The following is a 15,469-nucleotide window of genomic DNA, read 5'->3' as shown; positions in this document are numbered from 1 at the left end:
TTTTTTTTTTTTTTAGTAACTAAGTTTATCATTTATGTAATGGCCTAGGCCACGATGGAATCAATGAAAGATTATTGAAAGCAGCCTATGAGCAAACCTCCCCACCCCTTCTCACGATTCTCTCCCTCTCATTAATCCCTCTCTTTTCCCTCTCTCGGTTCCTCTCTTTCTCGCCTCCTTTCTTTTTCTCGGTTTCTTCCTCTCTCCCTCGTTCTCTCGGCTGTCTTAATATTGCAACCTCTCTATTTTTTTTTTCCTGGTATTATTGTTGAAGACAGGTGCTCTTCCCTCAAGCAGCCAAGGATCAATCAAAGTACCATTGTCTTCCTGCACTACTGTTAGGGATACTACTGCCTCTTCCTCAAGCAATCGACTACTGGCTGCTGCACTTTATTTTCTGTACTATTGTCAATAAATACTGCCCTCCCTTCAAGCAAACAAGAGCTGCAACAATTCTGGATGACCTTGATTTCTTCTTCTCTTCTCTGTTTGGAAAGTGGACAGGTAGGTAATTAAACTAAACTCCCCACCCCATTAATCCCCTGTTATATGTTTGCAGCCCATTATCATAGAAACCAGCCCTTACCCCTTCATTTATGCCTATTTTAGCTACTGTTTTAAGACGTTTTTTCACTGTTATATCTCCAAAACCCTTGCTGATTTTCAATTTTAGTTGGCTGTTAGAGGACATTGATTGTTTGCATATCTTATTTGGTGCTTAGATTGATTTATGCTAAACCTAACATTCGCATGATGTTTGTTCCCTTCCCCATGTCCCCACTTGAAGCTTTAGTAAGTTATTATGTGTTTTTCTGCTTAGATTGATATTGCTCCTGGCTACATGTTGATTTGTCTTTATTTATTGCATGTTGAATCTTGTTTTGTTGAGCATATCTAAATCCCAACCTAATCCCAAGACCCCCTTAAGTTTGTCTTACCTTAATTGAGTCACTCTTGTAGGGACCCTTGTTTTTTAGGAAATCCCCTACATCATTTTTGTACTATTCAAAATATGATCAAGAAAGACTAAGCATAGAAAGGTGAAAGTTACAGCTCTGATTCTCGCAAACAAGAACTCAAAAATGTGTGGTGTCATTCCACGGATCGGGCTTGGCTTGACTTCCAATTCATCAATCTCACCCAGCATTGTATAAGTTTTCCCACTTCCTGACTACATGAGATCATCGTTTCAAAACAACTAGATATCAGTGTCTTATAGCATCAACTATTTGAAAGACTGTCACTGGATTCTGAAGCAAACTACTAGATCTAGTTTGATATGATAAAATTGAAGGACATGTTAAACCAAAAAAACAAGGCAACCATTTCCAGCTTCCCTACCTCTGCATCATAAATACATTGTGTATAAAGAGGGCAAGGAACAAGAACTACCCCTCTCATTGGGTCCAAAACCACAACAAAACTTAAACCCCGGGGAAAGATGATGACTATGTATTGACTTCCTTTATACATATTTGGAAAGAACAATGAAAAAGATAGGACATTTTCACCCCATTGCTGCTGAATGTCTTCTTTAATTAGATCTCCAGACAACTCTCCAGAAAAAAAGGGGTTGGGAAGGGGAGGTGGTTTAGATCAAACTGCAACATATTCCTGAGGAGCATAGGATATGCCAATATGATATGTTCAAGATCCCCTTCCATGTGCACTGCAGCTAGCACAATGGTCTGAAGATGCAAATCCATTTATTTTACTAAATTCTGTTGATTTAGCAAAGATAAGTTCATTAAACAGTGTAATAAAATTATCTATAAAACTGATTGTCACTGAATTTATACATAAATATTAAATGAAAAGAGGATAAATAAAATACAAATTTAACAATCACATTTATATTTCCGACAAGAATTTTTAGGTGTTTGTTCAACACTTTCTTCCATTAACCATGTCTGTAAATTCAGTGCTCAAAGAGAAATAGATTGTTAAATCATAATCCATACGTAAATACGTAATGGATCATTTCACCAAAAACAGAAAGAAATAATGAACGAGAAAGGTAAACATATTAAAAACTTATCCAGATTTCGATACTTATTTGGTTTCCCAAGCATCATCAGGGTGTCTGCTACAGTTTCTAGCAACTATGCACCATTTTTAAAGAAAAGGCATCTGGTAAACCACCAAAATGGAAATGCCTTTTATATTATGTATTCATGTATGATTTCTGTTGCCTTTGCCTTTTTTTATTTTTACAAGGATGTCATGTCAACAAGTGTACCACTAGACTCCATACCCTGTTTTTAAAGGACTCTGGTCATATGGCTGCCATCACTCATCAGCTGCTGAACTAATCAACTTATAGGTTCAAACTCTCAATATATATATATATATATATCAACTTATAGGTTCAAACTCTCAATATATATATATATATCAACTTATAGGTTCAAACTCTCAATATATATATATATATATATAATATTCAATCAATCAATCTTAAATCAGAGAACATATAACATGTTACAGAAATAGCTGTCCATAAGCAAACATATGGCTTAGAGAATACCATATGACAAGTGTAGGCCACAAGATATTGGTTTATACCTGGCCATATGCAAACATACAGCTGTTGTAACCAGAAAGGCAATTCTCCACCATTGGCCGACCCGCAACTCTGAAAAGCATTTCCTGCATATAGTCCAATGTGCGGACAGAAGTCAAAAAACACTACTTCAATTGGCTCTTTCCACTTCCTTCTGTTGGGAAAATGGGGATTGGGAAGTTGCATTTCTAGAGACAACCTGATTGACTGTTTCACATGCTACGTGATCAAATGTGAATCGGATATCTGGTTGTCCAACCCAAGCAATGCTCTGTGCACTCTCTTGCTTCAAGCACCGGAGATAACCATGTGAACTCTGCTCCACATTATTGAGAGGGCGGATACGTATTAAAACCTATAGAAAAATGCAACAATAATGAAAGTAGCATATGAATGAAATTAAACAACAGAAATGAGACCAAGTAAATCAGTTTGAAGGACTCTTAAAGAATTTTATATTAAAAGCTATAGGTAAGCTTACCTGTACATTGTGATCCATCAAGAATGATGGATCTTCTTTAAGCTCGAAGTGAGGCACTTCAGCTGTATTAACAACCATAGATGGAGCAGAATAAACTGGAATCCCTTTAGATAAAGCAGCAAAGGTTCCTGCACGAACTCCGATGTTCACAGATCGAAGAGAGCCACTTAAGTGAGCAAATGCAGGATTCGGAGGCTTGGTGACACTCTTGGTTGGTGTGCTCTGGGTTGAATTACACTTGGAATTTTTTGATCTAGCTCTTCCCATTGTCCAAGCTGAACGAGGGGTCATGTTTGTGCCAATCACCCGGAATGACTGGCACATGATTGTTAGCGTTGCCAACATCAGTCCTCCCCTCCTCGCGAGTTCGAAACCTGTACTTGTACAAAGCTCTACACCTTGTTTAACTGGAGTTCGAAATGGCAATGTGGCATCACAAACTTTGCCCTTTACCTTCGTAGGGGTCCTACCAAGCTTACTTCTATTGCCTGCTTCTTGTTCTGTCGCAGTTTTTTGGTTTTGAGTGGGCTTCTGGATTGAATTTAGAGGAGCCCTTGCCACATTAGTACCTGTATGAATCAAAGATGAATCTTCCGGGTTTACAGGCACATTCTCAGTCTCCTCTGCAGCGGGATTCTTCCCCGAATTGCGTCGAAATAGTTTCAACATTCTGAAATAGACAAATTTCCAGCTGAGACGTTATTTTTTTTTCCCCCTTTTTTTGGGGGGGAACCCAAAGCCAATTCCAGTAATGCATAAATTCTCATGGAAACGAAGAGGTACGGATAGAAATGGGAAAATACCTGAGAGAAGAACTATGGAACAATATCTGAAGCTTTTGAGTTCCTGAAATCGCTGAGAAACTTGAACAAACTCACAAGTAGGTCGTAGTGAGGTAGCTCAGAAACCCCAAGGTTCGATTCGCCGCTCATGAATCTGAAAAGAAAAAAAAATTTAGGTTCACTCCCCTAATTTTTCTTCTTCAGTTCCCTTGCTCGCCGACGCCCCCACTCTCCAGCGTCAGTCTTGTCGAGCAGGGTTTGAGCTGAACGTGGAAGCCCTTCGGTTTTGCAGTTTGAACTCCTGCGTTTGATTTCTAAATCGAACGGCCGACAATCGGTCCAGTTTGAAAACGAGGGCCATAGAAGATGTCGCCGCGCATTTTCATTTGATTTGTAAGGGCATTCTTGGAAATTAGGAAAGGTAATAAGTACACTTTACGTTTTTCCAAACCTCCCGGGCTCCCAATCCCAGGGAGTAGGAACAACCGACAACCTCAACACATCATCCCTAAAACAGAAAAAAATTGTCTGCAATTCGGATCTAGTACAATTTCATGAAATACCAACTTCAGGGGGTGACACGTGTATTGATACCAATGTAATGGTCCAAATCTGATTTAAATGACTCTTCACTAATTTAAGGTTTTATTAGTTGTACTAGATCTTGACCATTACATTGGTTTCAATACAGGTGTCACCTTCTAAAAGTGGTATTTCACGAAACTGTACCAGATTGGAATTGCAGACGATTTTAACCCCCCACAAACGGTCATATAGGATTATAGGGCGAAGTCTGCACTTCTTTCTAGTTTGAAATTTTGAATTCTTTTGATCAATGATCGAATTGAGCTCATTTCCACCTCCACCCACCTAGTGGAGATACTATGAGAGTCCTTAGGCGTGTCAATTCTAGGCCTGATCAAGCCAAACCTAGCTCGCCCGATTAATTAATGTATTGAATTCTAGTTCGATCCGGTTACTATCAAGACCAATCCGGACTGATCAATTAATATTCTGATTCAACTTGACATGTTAAAGCCCGTTTAGAGCTTGTTTAGTGTCAGATTACTAAGCCAGACTATAACCCTTTTAGAGATAAACATATCATTAGTCTGTCTAAGACCCATTTAGCTCGATTAAATATTGATATTGAATCAACGATTTATAAATGAGACCGTGTCTAGCATATGAAGACTGATTAATTAAATGAACCAATCAATCATAGTGCAAGGTCCTAAAGTGTAGAAAAATTGTATCAAAATATTGAGGGAGCTTTGACCGTTGAGCTTGAGCCTTTGAGAGATATTTGAACCACAAACTCGTAAGGATCCTGTAACATAATATATTACCAAAATGAACAAGCTAAGTCATGCCACTTGAGTCGCCCTGCGTTTTGTCTCCTTGCCCTGTCTTTCCAAGTAGCAGTATTTAATGCTTCCGACATTTCATCTTCTTCTTCACAGGCCGACAAGCCTTCCTCCGATGCCTCCCCTTCCTCTCATTTCTTGAAGGTACTTCCCGTTTCGATGCTTTTATAGCCCTCTCTTTTGTTTCGGAAGACCATTTTTATGAAAACCCAGTTTGCTGAAACTAGTTCATTTCGAAATTTATTAGTGTAAGTAACGGAACCCCATTACGGATCAGAATCTCCTCCTGATTCATGGGGTTTGTTTGCTGTCTATTTAGGATGTATTGAAGTCGATTTCGTTGAAGCAGAGCCGGGATTGGCAAGAAATCAGGGTTACTAATTTGGATGTTAGAAAGGCAAGGGTTGGAAGTGCTCAGAGATGCGAACTTCGGCTCCCGTTTGGGAAGAACGACTGGGTGTTCAAATTTTTAGATGAGGTGCATTCGTGGAGAAAACTTACGAAAAGAGGTGAATTTAAATCTTTATTTGATGAAATTAGTTCGAAGACTCTGCTTAATGCATTTAAGTTGGAGGGACCGTTTGAACTAAGAGTCGATGGGGATGACGATCTTTCGCTAGTGTTGCCGGTATGTGTTACTGTACTCTTAATGGTAGCTTGTGATCGTTCTTGGGTCTTATATTTTTTGTTTTTTCAAAGCTTATTATGCTTGTTTTTATTGAAATATTCGCATTGTTGTTCCTTTTTTATCGTACAATTGTAATATTTAGTTAGTACTCAACTCTATCAAGCCTCTTCCCAACTAAATAGGGCCGGCTAGTTATTCACTGAGAAGAAAAATGCTGAACGCAGAGGAATTTATCTTGCATAGTTATTTTATGATGCCTTGCTTTTTTTTTCTATGATCACTGTCCAATATGATTGTTCATTGCTGTCTTGACTCAACGCCATATAATTCGGATTTCTCAATTCTGGGGAAGAGTGGTGATCATCAAAATGTCTGCTTCATTGCTCCATTAGCATGCAGTGCGGTGAAACCAGGACATTTTCGAAGTCTGTCTGGTTTAAAAAATAAAAAATAAATTTTTTTATGCAATCATTCTGTTACAGTTTTTGACGGATAAGACTTATTGTAACATGTGAGGAAAATAGAACAGTTGTAGTGAAGATGACAAACCAAGTACAGTCATCTGAGAAACTGAGTTGTAACTTCTTTACAAGATATCATCCTTGTAGCCTCTCTTGTAGCAAGTTCCTCAGCCAAGGAGTTGTTTGGATCCTAGATCTAGCTCGTGAGGGAGTGACATATTTCTTGAGATTGGAGATCCTTCATTATGAGTAAGATGGTAATTTTGGTAGAAGATTCCAGCTGGGTAATTACTTTTGTTGGGTCACCTAAGGTGATTGCTAGGTGATGCCACTCATGGGAGGGGAGACTCTCAACCGGAGTGAGGGGTTCCGGGCAGTAATCAAGTTCATGATGCCTACGCGACCAAAGAATTTAAGAATGATGTTAACTATGTGGTTTCTAAAAGCCCCACCAGTATCTATCATATGCTTATGTTGCCAAATGTAAATCCGGTATTCTAGGTCTGAGGGGACAGGAGGCGGGGTGATCTAGTGCTGCATTATGTTAGGAGATTGAATATTTTGATTGCCACTCCGTATTTGTTAGAATGTACTGGGAAGGTTTACCTTATCTCAACATATTAACTATCAATAAGTTCCATTAAAGCTCTGTAGGGTTACTAAAGACCTAATTTTTATGGTTCACTATGTGCTGCACACACCAAACAGACAGGTGATCTTACCTTTGAAGAGATTTTCCTCTTTTGTTGAATGTTTTTGAAATTTCAAAACCACAAAAGAGCTCCCTCACAACCCCCACCCCCAAAAAAAAAAAAAATTAAATAAATAAAAAATACTGTTTCATATTACAGATGTGTGTAGGAATACATTCCAGATTCCTTGATGGGAAAATGTGTTTGAGATTATTATTTTGACTTGTGCAATAAATGATTTGAGGAAGGTTTCTGTTGGGCTTATGCTGTTAAATAAGTTTATGTTCTGTGTAATTGGTCAATGAAATGTTTTCTTCAAGGTGAAGGTGTGAAGCAGAGAGGACCACACTTAGATGCCTTGGAGAAGCATCCATAGAATCTGCCTAATTTTACTAAGCACTTGGTACATGATACGAGAACAGGAGATTAGAAATAGACTGTGAAAGGTTTACCCTGTAGCAAAAATGGCTCCTTCCTCTATTTCAGTACTTAGAATTAAGGAGAGATCTAGTTAATGCTGATTTTGTCTGTCGGTGCAAGGCCGAGAATGGGGTTTTGGATTTAGGAGGAACTTCAGACTTTGAGCTCAAGGTGGTCACTTTCCTCAACCTTTTTAGATAGATTTTTTGGAATGGTTGGGGTTGATATGGAACCTCCTCAAACGGAAAATATTATATTTTTTTTAAATCCTTCTTTTATGTGCTTCATTACCTCACCATAATTTACATCCTCAAAGATTTTTTCCTTTTTTTTTAAAGGTAGGGAGAGAAGTAGGTAACAGCCAGGAGGCTCGAACTTGAGACCTCCTGGTGAGGATGGGTTTTTTGCACACCACAGCTCACCAACTGTGCTAGGGACAATAACATGAGAAGTTGACCACTTATGACATGGTCAGAAGAGTGATGAAGCTGTTGATCCGTTCTCTTAATTTCCATTTGTGGTTAAGTGAAGCAGTTAATCACTTGTTCATTCATTGTGATTTTGCAAGCAGGTTTCCGTCAATTCATTTGCTTCTTTAGAGCATCTTTTGCTTTTCTTTATGATGCTTTTGTTTTCCTATGGGCTGCATTCATTTCCATTAGCCAAGAGAACATTTGTATAGAGATATTTGGATATCGGATGAGGTTAGTGGGGAAATTATTGGCAATAAATTGTTGCAAGTTGCTGTATAGTTTGCATCTCTTGATGTTTCCTGTTGTCTACTTTTCCATTACAATAAGGAAAAAGTAGTAATCACTAAGGCTCCGTTTGGTATCGTTCTAAAAAAATGTTTTTGGACGGAACTCCATTTGAACTCCAAAATGGAGTTCCATCTTCCCAGTTTCGTTCCATTTTACTAAAAAAAGAACTATCGTTCCCGATAAAAATCTGAAATTTTGAAACACCATTTTTTCATTTAAAAACGGCATTTTGACACAAAAACTGAAATTTTCGTTTTTGACACGAAACATTTCCAGAAATGATACCAAACAGAGCCCAATTAGATTAGTCCACCATTTCTTATTACCATGCAGTTGTGAATCCCCTGCCTGACTGCCCTTCTTTGCCCCTAAGATCGATTGTGGTGGGAGTGCCTTAGCCCTTACGCAACCAAGGCAAGCTGGAATAGTACGCCACCAACACCCACCCCCCCCCCCCAAAAAAAAAAATCTTCTAGAAGTTGAAGGGCACTCTGGTTGGTTATACTGGATGGATGACCTCTTAGATGGACTGTACTTCTAACTTCTAAAACTTTTAGAAACTTTTAGTATTCCATGTGCTAGATTCTCTCTTCTTGTATTGGAACATCTCGTTTCACTTGTGGGCTATCTATCAATTCTGTAGAGGATGAACTTCCTATAGGAGGTACTTTCTGTGGAGCACAGTTATCATCTGATGTGCGCAACTATTTAACTTAACTCAGTTCAGCCTTATCCCAACTAAATGGGGTTGGCTACATGCATCCTTTTTCTCCAGTCAGCTCTATTGACATTCATGCTTGTTTCTTAGATTTATGGTCTTAGAAATTCTTTTCCCTGTCAGAATCACTGAGCTTTGCAGTTGGATTCAGTTGTTCTATTTCCACAGTAGTTGAAAGCATGAAAGCTCTGCAGGGACTTATTTCCTTCCAGACCTTTGTCTGGTCAATTGATATTTGTGATACTGTAAAGAGTTGCCTTTCTATCTACGCTGCATGTTGACCCGTATTACTCACTTCATGGGTTGAAGCTGGTTAGGGTTGAAGTTTGTTTGAACAGGGTTTTTGTTGTTGTTGTTGTTGTTGTTGGGGGGGGGGGGGTCAGAGTGGTCCCCACTGTATTGAGCCCAACCTCTTGTCATCCCCCATCGGGACCTCAGTATTTCCTCTGGTTCTGTATGCTGCCATGTCCCATGATGCTAGTATGCTACCCTCAGGCCTCAATTCCTTTAAGTACCTCACACCTGCTGGGTATCTGATCACAACCTTGATCACTGTGTTGCTGCTACATATGCAATGCAAGTAGATGGATTGGAAGGCCAATGGTTTAAAAAACCACTTACATCTTAGATTTGGATTGCACTTAAAAACGACTGAAATTATTGTAATAACCTTGATAATAACTCATCAAAACCTTAATCTATCTATTTAATGGCTCTCTGTTGTCAGATGAACCCATAACTCTGGATCTGAATTTGAGCAGACCTTTAAAACATGTTTTGAACCTACCTGATTATTGAGAAGGGCGACCATATAAGGACCTGGGACACTTGAGGTGTGGTCTATTTGGTAATCAGATACTTGTTGACTCTGCCAACTCCAAGCTGGGTCTGACATGGATATTATCATAGTTGTCATGGTGTCTGGGCAACCCAAGGCGTTGGAGGTGGCCTGGATTTGATTCAGCCTAGGAGACGCCTTGACAACCATACTATTATCATCCACTTAGAAGAGTCATGCAAATAGTAGTGGTGCTGTTGTGCTCTCTAACATTATTGTTCACTAACATTTGGTTGTTGTATACACTATTTGTGTTACTTTTATATAGATCTATCGTACTCCTAGTAAGATTTCTTTCTTAGCAGTTAAGGTTATCTGTAACAGAAAATGTATGCTGATTATGATGGGTTCAGACCTTTTGGCATTGATTGGAGAAGGTAACTTGTAGCCATTGTGTAATATGATGACAGGGTGGATTGATACTGTGGGCTCTGCAATCTGTACCATTGTCATATTATGCATGCAATTCACCCCCTTGAGTTGAAACTGGAAACCAATATATGTTGCAAACCAATTGCAGTTAACCATTAGTTTGCTGCTCGATCAGACGGAATGATTAGTTTTGACTCATTCCACTCCAGGCTTGTGTTCTTTGTTTTCTGTGCTTCCTATCATTGTCAGTCTTATAGCTGTCGATCTCTGCTTGTTGTCTGGTGTTAAGATGGCTTTTTTCTATGTTATCTTATGACTTAGTTTTGAGGTTCATTTGTTGTTACTGTAAAATTATTTTAGTATAAATTTAGTATGTTTGGTATTTTCTGATTTTGTGGTGTAGTTGATATATGGATTAAGGCACAAATTAATCAGTTGAATAAATTCCTAATCGTGTTATTATTATTATGTTACTTAATCTGTTAGGATGTTTAATTAAGCAAATCAATACTTGGATAGGCGTCTGTGCTACAGTACTGGTTCTTCAATTTGCTGATGTCAAATTTGATTTTCAGATGAACAAAACAAGTACTGGTTTGAAACGAGTGCTAGTGGGGGAAGGAATTACAATAGAGGTAGAAGGAGCTCACGAAGTCTCCCTGTTTTACACATCTCGTTTTGGCTTACCCCTCAATGGAAGTACAGAGATGAATGAGAATAATAGCCATTTTTGGACATTTTGGAACTCCTTGTGCATGCCATTACTTCCAATACACATTTTAGGGTCTGCATCACTAGTTGCCTACAAGACTCATAGTCCCAGTGCCTACATTGAAACTACTTTCCCTGCTCAGGACATGATTGAGTTGTTGCCAGATAAGTGTTACGGAAAATATCACCTCAAGAAATGGGCATGCCCCATTGACTCCATGAGTCCAAGGTTAGCTGTACTAGAAAAACTCATAAGGAGAATATTTGGCGACAGGATGATCCACAGTGGTGTTTTGAGTTTCCTCAAGGCCAAAGTTACAGCGTCAACAGTGGTTCACTTCCAATTGGAACTTGAAAGAGATGTGAAGGACAATGACAAAGTCGGGGGTACCTTAGCAGAATGGAGAACAAAGCTTAATGGTTGAACGGGCCTGGTTTGAGGTAATGGGAAGAGTGGAATCAGAGAGACTGAAGCCTCTCGTGGTTAAAAAGGTGAGGCCTTTCATAGCTGCAGATTCTGCCACATGGAGTAATTTAATGTCAAATATTTCCTTCACAAAATTCCCATCTGCCCTTGTCCCTCAAGAGGCTCTAACATTAGATGTGAAGTGGTAAGAGGAAATACTTGTATTATTGTCTATATATTTGGAAATAGTTACACAGAGATGTCAAGGAAAATGCTTGATTTGTGTCAGATTTGTAGAGTGGCATTCCTGTTAGGCAGTTGTACATGTAAATAAAATCTTCATATGCTAATTATCTATCTATTGTGTTGGTTTACTATAGTTGAAACAGCTTAGTGATCCTTGTGGAGAGTAAAGTAGACATTGGACTTGATTGTATATATTGATGTATTAATCTAAACAAATGATAATATTCAATCAAACTTTCACAGTGAGAACAAACACTGTTGTGCTAGACTTGATTTTTCACATTGGCTGAGGTTGGTTAGTGGTTTTCTAGGTAAAGGCTCCTCATTTGATCCAGTTTATAGAGATGTTCTCTCTTTAATAAAGAAGGGTCCAGGAGGCTGGGACTATCTTCAAAAGCTAGAGAAAAGATGAGTACGAACACTAGTTTAATTAAAAAAAGAATGCTTGGATAAGCAAGTTGTACTAAAGTTTTCATTGGGAAGATTTAAAATATTGGTAGCTACAGTATGTTGTTTCTGATTGCTTACCCAAACCACAACACACTTCTCTCTCTCTCATGTGAAGAGATTCATTGGGGGATGCCACGTCTTCGCGGTTATCGTTTCTCTTTTCGCAAGTCCCATAAGATAAGGGAAGAATAAGTGAAGTGGGATTTAAGTATAATTAATGTCTGCCACTTGGCCTTCTTTCTCTCCTATAATCATTCGCAGCGGATAGGGATGGGGAAGGGGAAGAGTTGGTATATGGTCTTTCATATTATAAGTAGATGGAGAGAGTTCTTCCATGGTATCGAAGGTGAAGGGTTAACCCACAAATCTAAGGTATAGAAGGATAGAAGATAGAGCAGTGGGAAGATAGAAACAAGGGTATCATCACCACCACCACCACCACGACGTAGCATCGTAGCAGGAAAATTGGAGCAATAGAAAATGGTGATACATAGGTTGGAAATGTGCAGGGAACTAGTGAAGTTGGCCATTGATTTGGTCTTGGCTTATGTTCAAGCGTTGGAATTTGTTTTCCGTCATGACGCCTACAGCTCCTTATTAACAGTCCTTGACGCCTGACGCCTGACGCCATCGCCATCCTCGTCGTCAGCGTTCTTCCTTGGTATTCTTCTCCACTTTGTTGTTCCTATGATGCTATATTACTGTATCGTTTCACTTTGTAAATCCATCTTGTGGTTTCAGTCTGGCTTCCCTGCAACTTATGTATATTCCTTTCCCATTCTCCTTCGCTAGAAACAACCTTCTAAGGCTAGGGGGGATCGCTAAGATTCAAAGAGCACCAACCTCAAGGCGTGGAGGCTCAACTAAAACCCCATAACTCAAAAACAACTAAAGAAAAACAGAAGGCCACCAGACGAATCAGCTCAATGGAGCATTACTTCTCTCATCTCATATAGGATGAACTCTCCATTTCTAAACTAGGAAGATGTTTCCGGGGATTTAAAATTTAAACCCCTTAGTATATTAGTTCTGCTCATGTAAAAATCATCTGCAGCTGTTGCATGCAGTGAATAGTGGGTGGTTGAGAACTCCTTAGAATGTGTGCCCAGATATTATCAATTGTTTGATACTCATCACACCTCACTATTCACTAAAAAGGATGTGGACTCATCGGAGGCTTGAACGGTCCAAGCCTGGGCGACGAGGTCATGGAAGGAGGGTTCCTGAACCCAGAAAGCTTCAAAGCGGAAAGGCTCAGGAAGGGAAGGTTGTTGGAGTTCGGTGCTCAGTATTAAGGCCTTGTGATCTGAACTGGTGACTTGTTGGTGCTGGACAATTGCATTTGGATTCGTTGCAAGCCAGTCCGGGGAGGACGAGAAGCGATCCAATCTCTCTTCGATTTGGTGGTATCCAATCTGTCTGTTATCCCAAGTGTAGACTGGCCCAGTGAAAGGCAGTTCGACCAAAGCTGCTTCGTTGAAGAATTCCAGAAACGGAGATATTTGTGATTCTACACCGATCCTCAAACTTCCAATTTGACTGAAAAAGTTAATTAAAGCTGTATATCCTTTCGTCTTGTGCATTGTTGGATGAGTTTGTTACAACAAAAAAATAGTACAATTTTTATATATATTTCATTTTCTTCTCTTATCTACCAAACACAGCCTATAATATATTATCATCGAGGGAGAGAGGAAACCGCATTTGAAGGCGACATTCAAGTAAATGGCTTTGTGTCACCGCCAAAGTCATGTGGGTCTCCCTCCACATGGTCAATTTCTTCTCTATAATTAAATATGTCATACCCCACTTAGTTTAAATAGAGAGAGAGAGTGAAATATCATCTCGTCTGCAATTCCGATCTCATACAATTCTGTGAAATACCACCTTCAGGGGGTGACACGTGTATTGATACCAATGCAATGGTCCAGATTTGGTACAACTAATAAAACCTTAAATCAGTGAAGAATCATTTAAATCAGATCTGGACCATTGCATTAGTATTAATACATGTGTCACCCCCTGAAGGTGGTATTTCATGGAATTGTACGAGATCAGAATTGCAGACGATTTTTTTCTGAAAGAGAGAGAGGAGTTGGTAAATGGGGTTCCATATTATAAATAGATGGTGGAAGTTTTTCTTCTCCATTCATGGTGAAGGGTTCCACACTCACAAATCAAATGTATAGAAGGTATAGAAGGATAGAAAGACAAAAGAGAGCAAAGCAGAGACAAAAGAAGAACAAGCCAGGAAGATAGAGAACAAGAGCACGCAGAGAAGAGAGCGTGGTGAGAAGATAGAAACAAGGGTACCACCACCGCCGCCGCCACCACGACCACGACCACGACGACGTGAATAAGAAAAAGATGGTGATACATAGGTTGGAGATGTGCAGAGAACTAATGAAGATGGCCATAAATTTGATATGGGGTTTTGGTCAAGTGTTGGAGTTTGTTTTTCGTCAGGATGCCTACAGGTCCATATTTAACAGTCCTTCCCAGGTTCGGCAACTGACTGTGGCCAGATCCATCTCGTGGTTTCACTCCGGCCTTCTTCCAGCAGCTTATGTATAATCCTTACCCGACCATTCCCCTGAGCTCGTAGTTCTAAAGAAAAGAGCTTCTGCTTTCTAAAGTAAATTTCATCTATTATGCAATTGTAGTGCACATCAAAGGAGGGAGAGGGAGAGGGAGAGGGAGAGGGAGAGCGAGAGGGAGATCGAGTTTAATTAGGAGAATTTCTTGTGTTCTATCCTGAATTAATTGCCAAGATTACATCTAATTAAAGCTTTATCCTTTGTTGGATTACTTTACATGTAGATGCCTACAATGAATCTAGATGGCAAGTGGCAATAAATGTTAGTTTAATTCCAAACACCAACTCTTTCAATAAAAGTTGTACAACTTTGGCCAAATTTTTGGAGTTTGTTTTCTTGATTTGTTGAGCACTAATTGCAAGTGTCCCAACATGTTCCATACGTCAAGCGCAATGACTATTGGAGGAGGGGCTTTTGAGCTATTGTATCATGGAGGTTGATTTGCGAATATTAGAGAAATATAAAGACAAATCCTACATTTCATTTTCATATTGATTACCATACGAAATCCATCCCTCGATGAAAGAGCGGATCGTCTTTTTTTTTTTGGTGTGGTAAAATGAGATTCATTGAAAAGAGCATGAAGAGCACATGGAGTCATTATTACGGATTTGAACTAGCTAATGGGTGGAAATAGGCCAAGATATCACACACGTTAATAAGACCAATCACCTTCGGAGCCTAGATATCAATGACCATGTTTATGGACCTTAGAATGTAGGTGAAGGAGAGACTGAAATTACGGGGAGAGATGTCGAATATCTTGCACAACAGGGAGGAATTATCAATGGATTAGAGGATGCACATATAGAGATGCGAATAGATGAATCAACTCCTTGCAATTGGATTCAACAATGAGTAATTTGAAGCTATTTTTTCCTAATACCCAATCCATTGGGGGAGGGGGTGGAGATCAACTCAAAGTTGGTGGGGGCAATGGGCCAAGGAGAGGCCTTGAGCATGCTGCTATGATTTT

The 15,469-nt window shown here is 39.4% G+C and overlaps 3 protein-coding genes across 3 annotated transcripts in view; 1 reads left to right on the top strand and 2 right to left on the bottom strand.

Annotated features, from left to right (window-relative positions):
* The window catches only part of LOC122073760 (kinesin-like protein KIN-12F), a 22,212-nt gene extending 18,117 nt beyond the window's left edge, over positions 1-4,095 (bottom strand). The window contains 4 exon segments of the mRNA XM_042638387.1: positions 2,566-2,649; positions 2,763-2,918; positions 3,045-3,714; positions 3,848-4,095. Of these exon segments, the coding sequence (XP_042494321.1) occupies positions 2,566-2,649; positions 2,763-2,918; positions 3,045-3,713 (909 nt within the window). The 5' untranslated portion in view covers position 3,714; positions 3,848-4,095.
* Positions 4,096-5,209: 1,114 nt separating this feature from the next.
* On the top strand, positions 5,210-11,579 carry LOC122073112. Its single transcript, XM_042637638.1, has 3 exons — positions 5,210-5,337; positions 5,513-5,821; positions 10,659-11,579. The coding sequence occupies exon 3, from the start codon at positions 10,659-10,661 to the stop codon at positions 11,217-11,219; it is 561 nt and encodes a 186-aa protein (XP_042493572.1). The 5' UTR covers positions 5,210-5,337; positions 5,513-5,821; the 3' UTR covers positions 11,220-11,579.
* Positions 11,580-13,029: 1,450 nt separating this feature from the next.
* On the bottom strand, positions 13,030-13,479 carry LOC122073757. Its single transcript, XM_042638382.1, has one exon. The coding sequence runs from the start codon at positions 13,477-13,479 to the stop codon at positions 13,030-13,032; it is 450 nt and encodes a 149-aa protein (XP_042494316.1).
* Positions 13,480-15,469: the final 1,990 nt, after the last annotated feature.

The sequence above is a fragment of the Macadamia integrifolia genome, chromosome 3 (assembly GCF_013358625.1).
Source record: "Macadamia integrifolia cultivar HAES 741 chromosome 3, SCU_Mint_v3, whole genome shotgun sequence".
Taxonomy (NCBI): Eukaryota; Viridiplantae; Streptophyta; class Magnoliopsida; order Proteales; family Proteaceae; genus Macadamia; species Macadamia integrifolia.
Note: the sequence above shows the minus strand (reverse complement) of the source record. Positions and strands in the feature narration are given on the sequence as shown.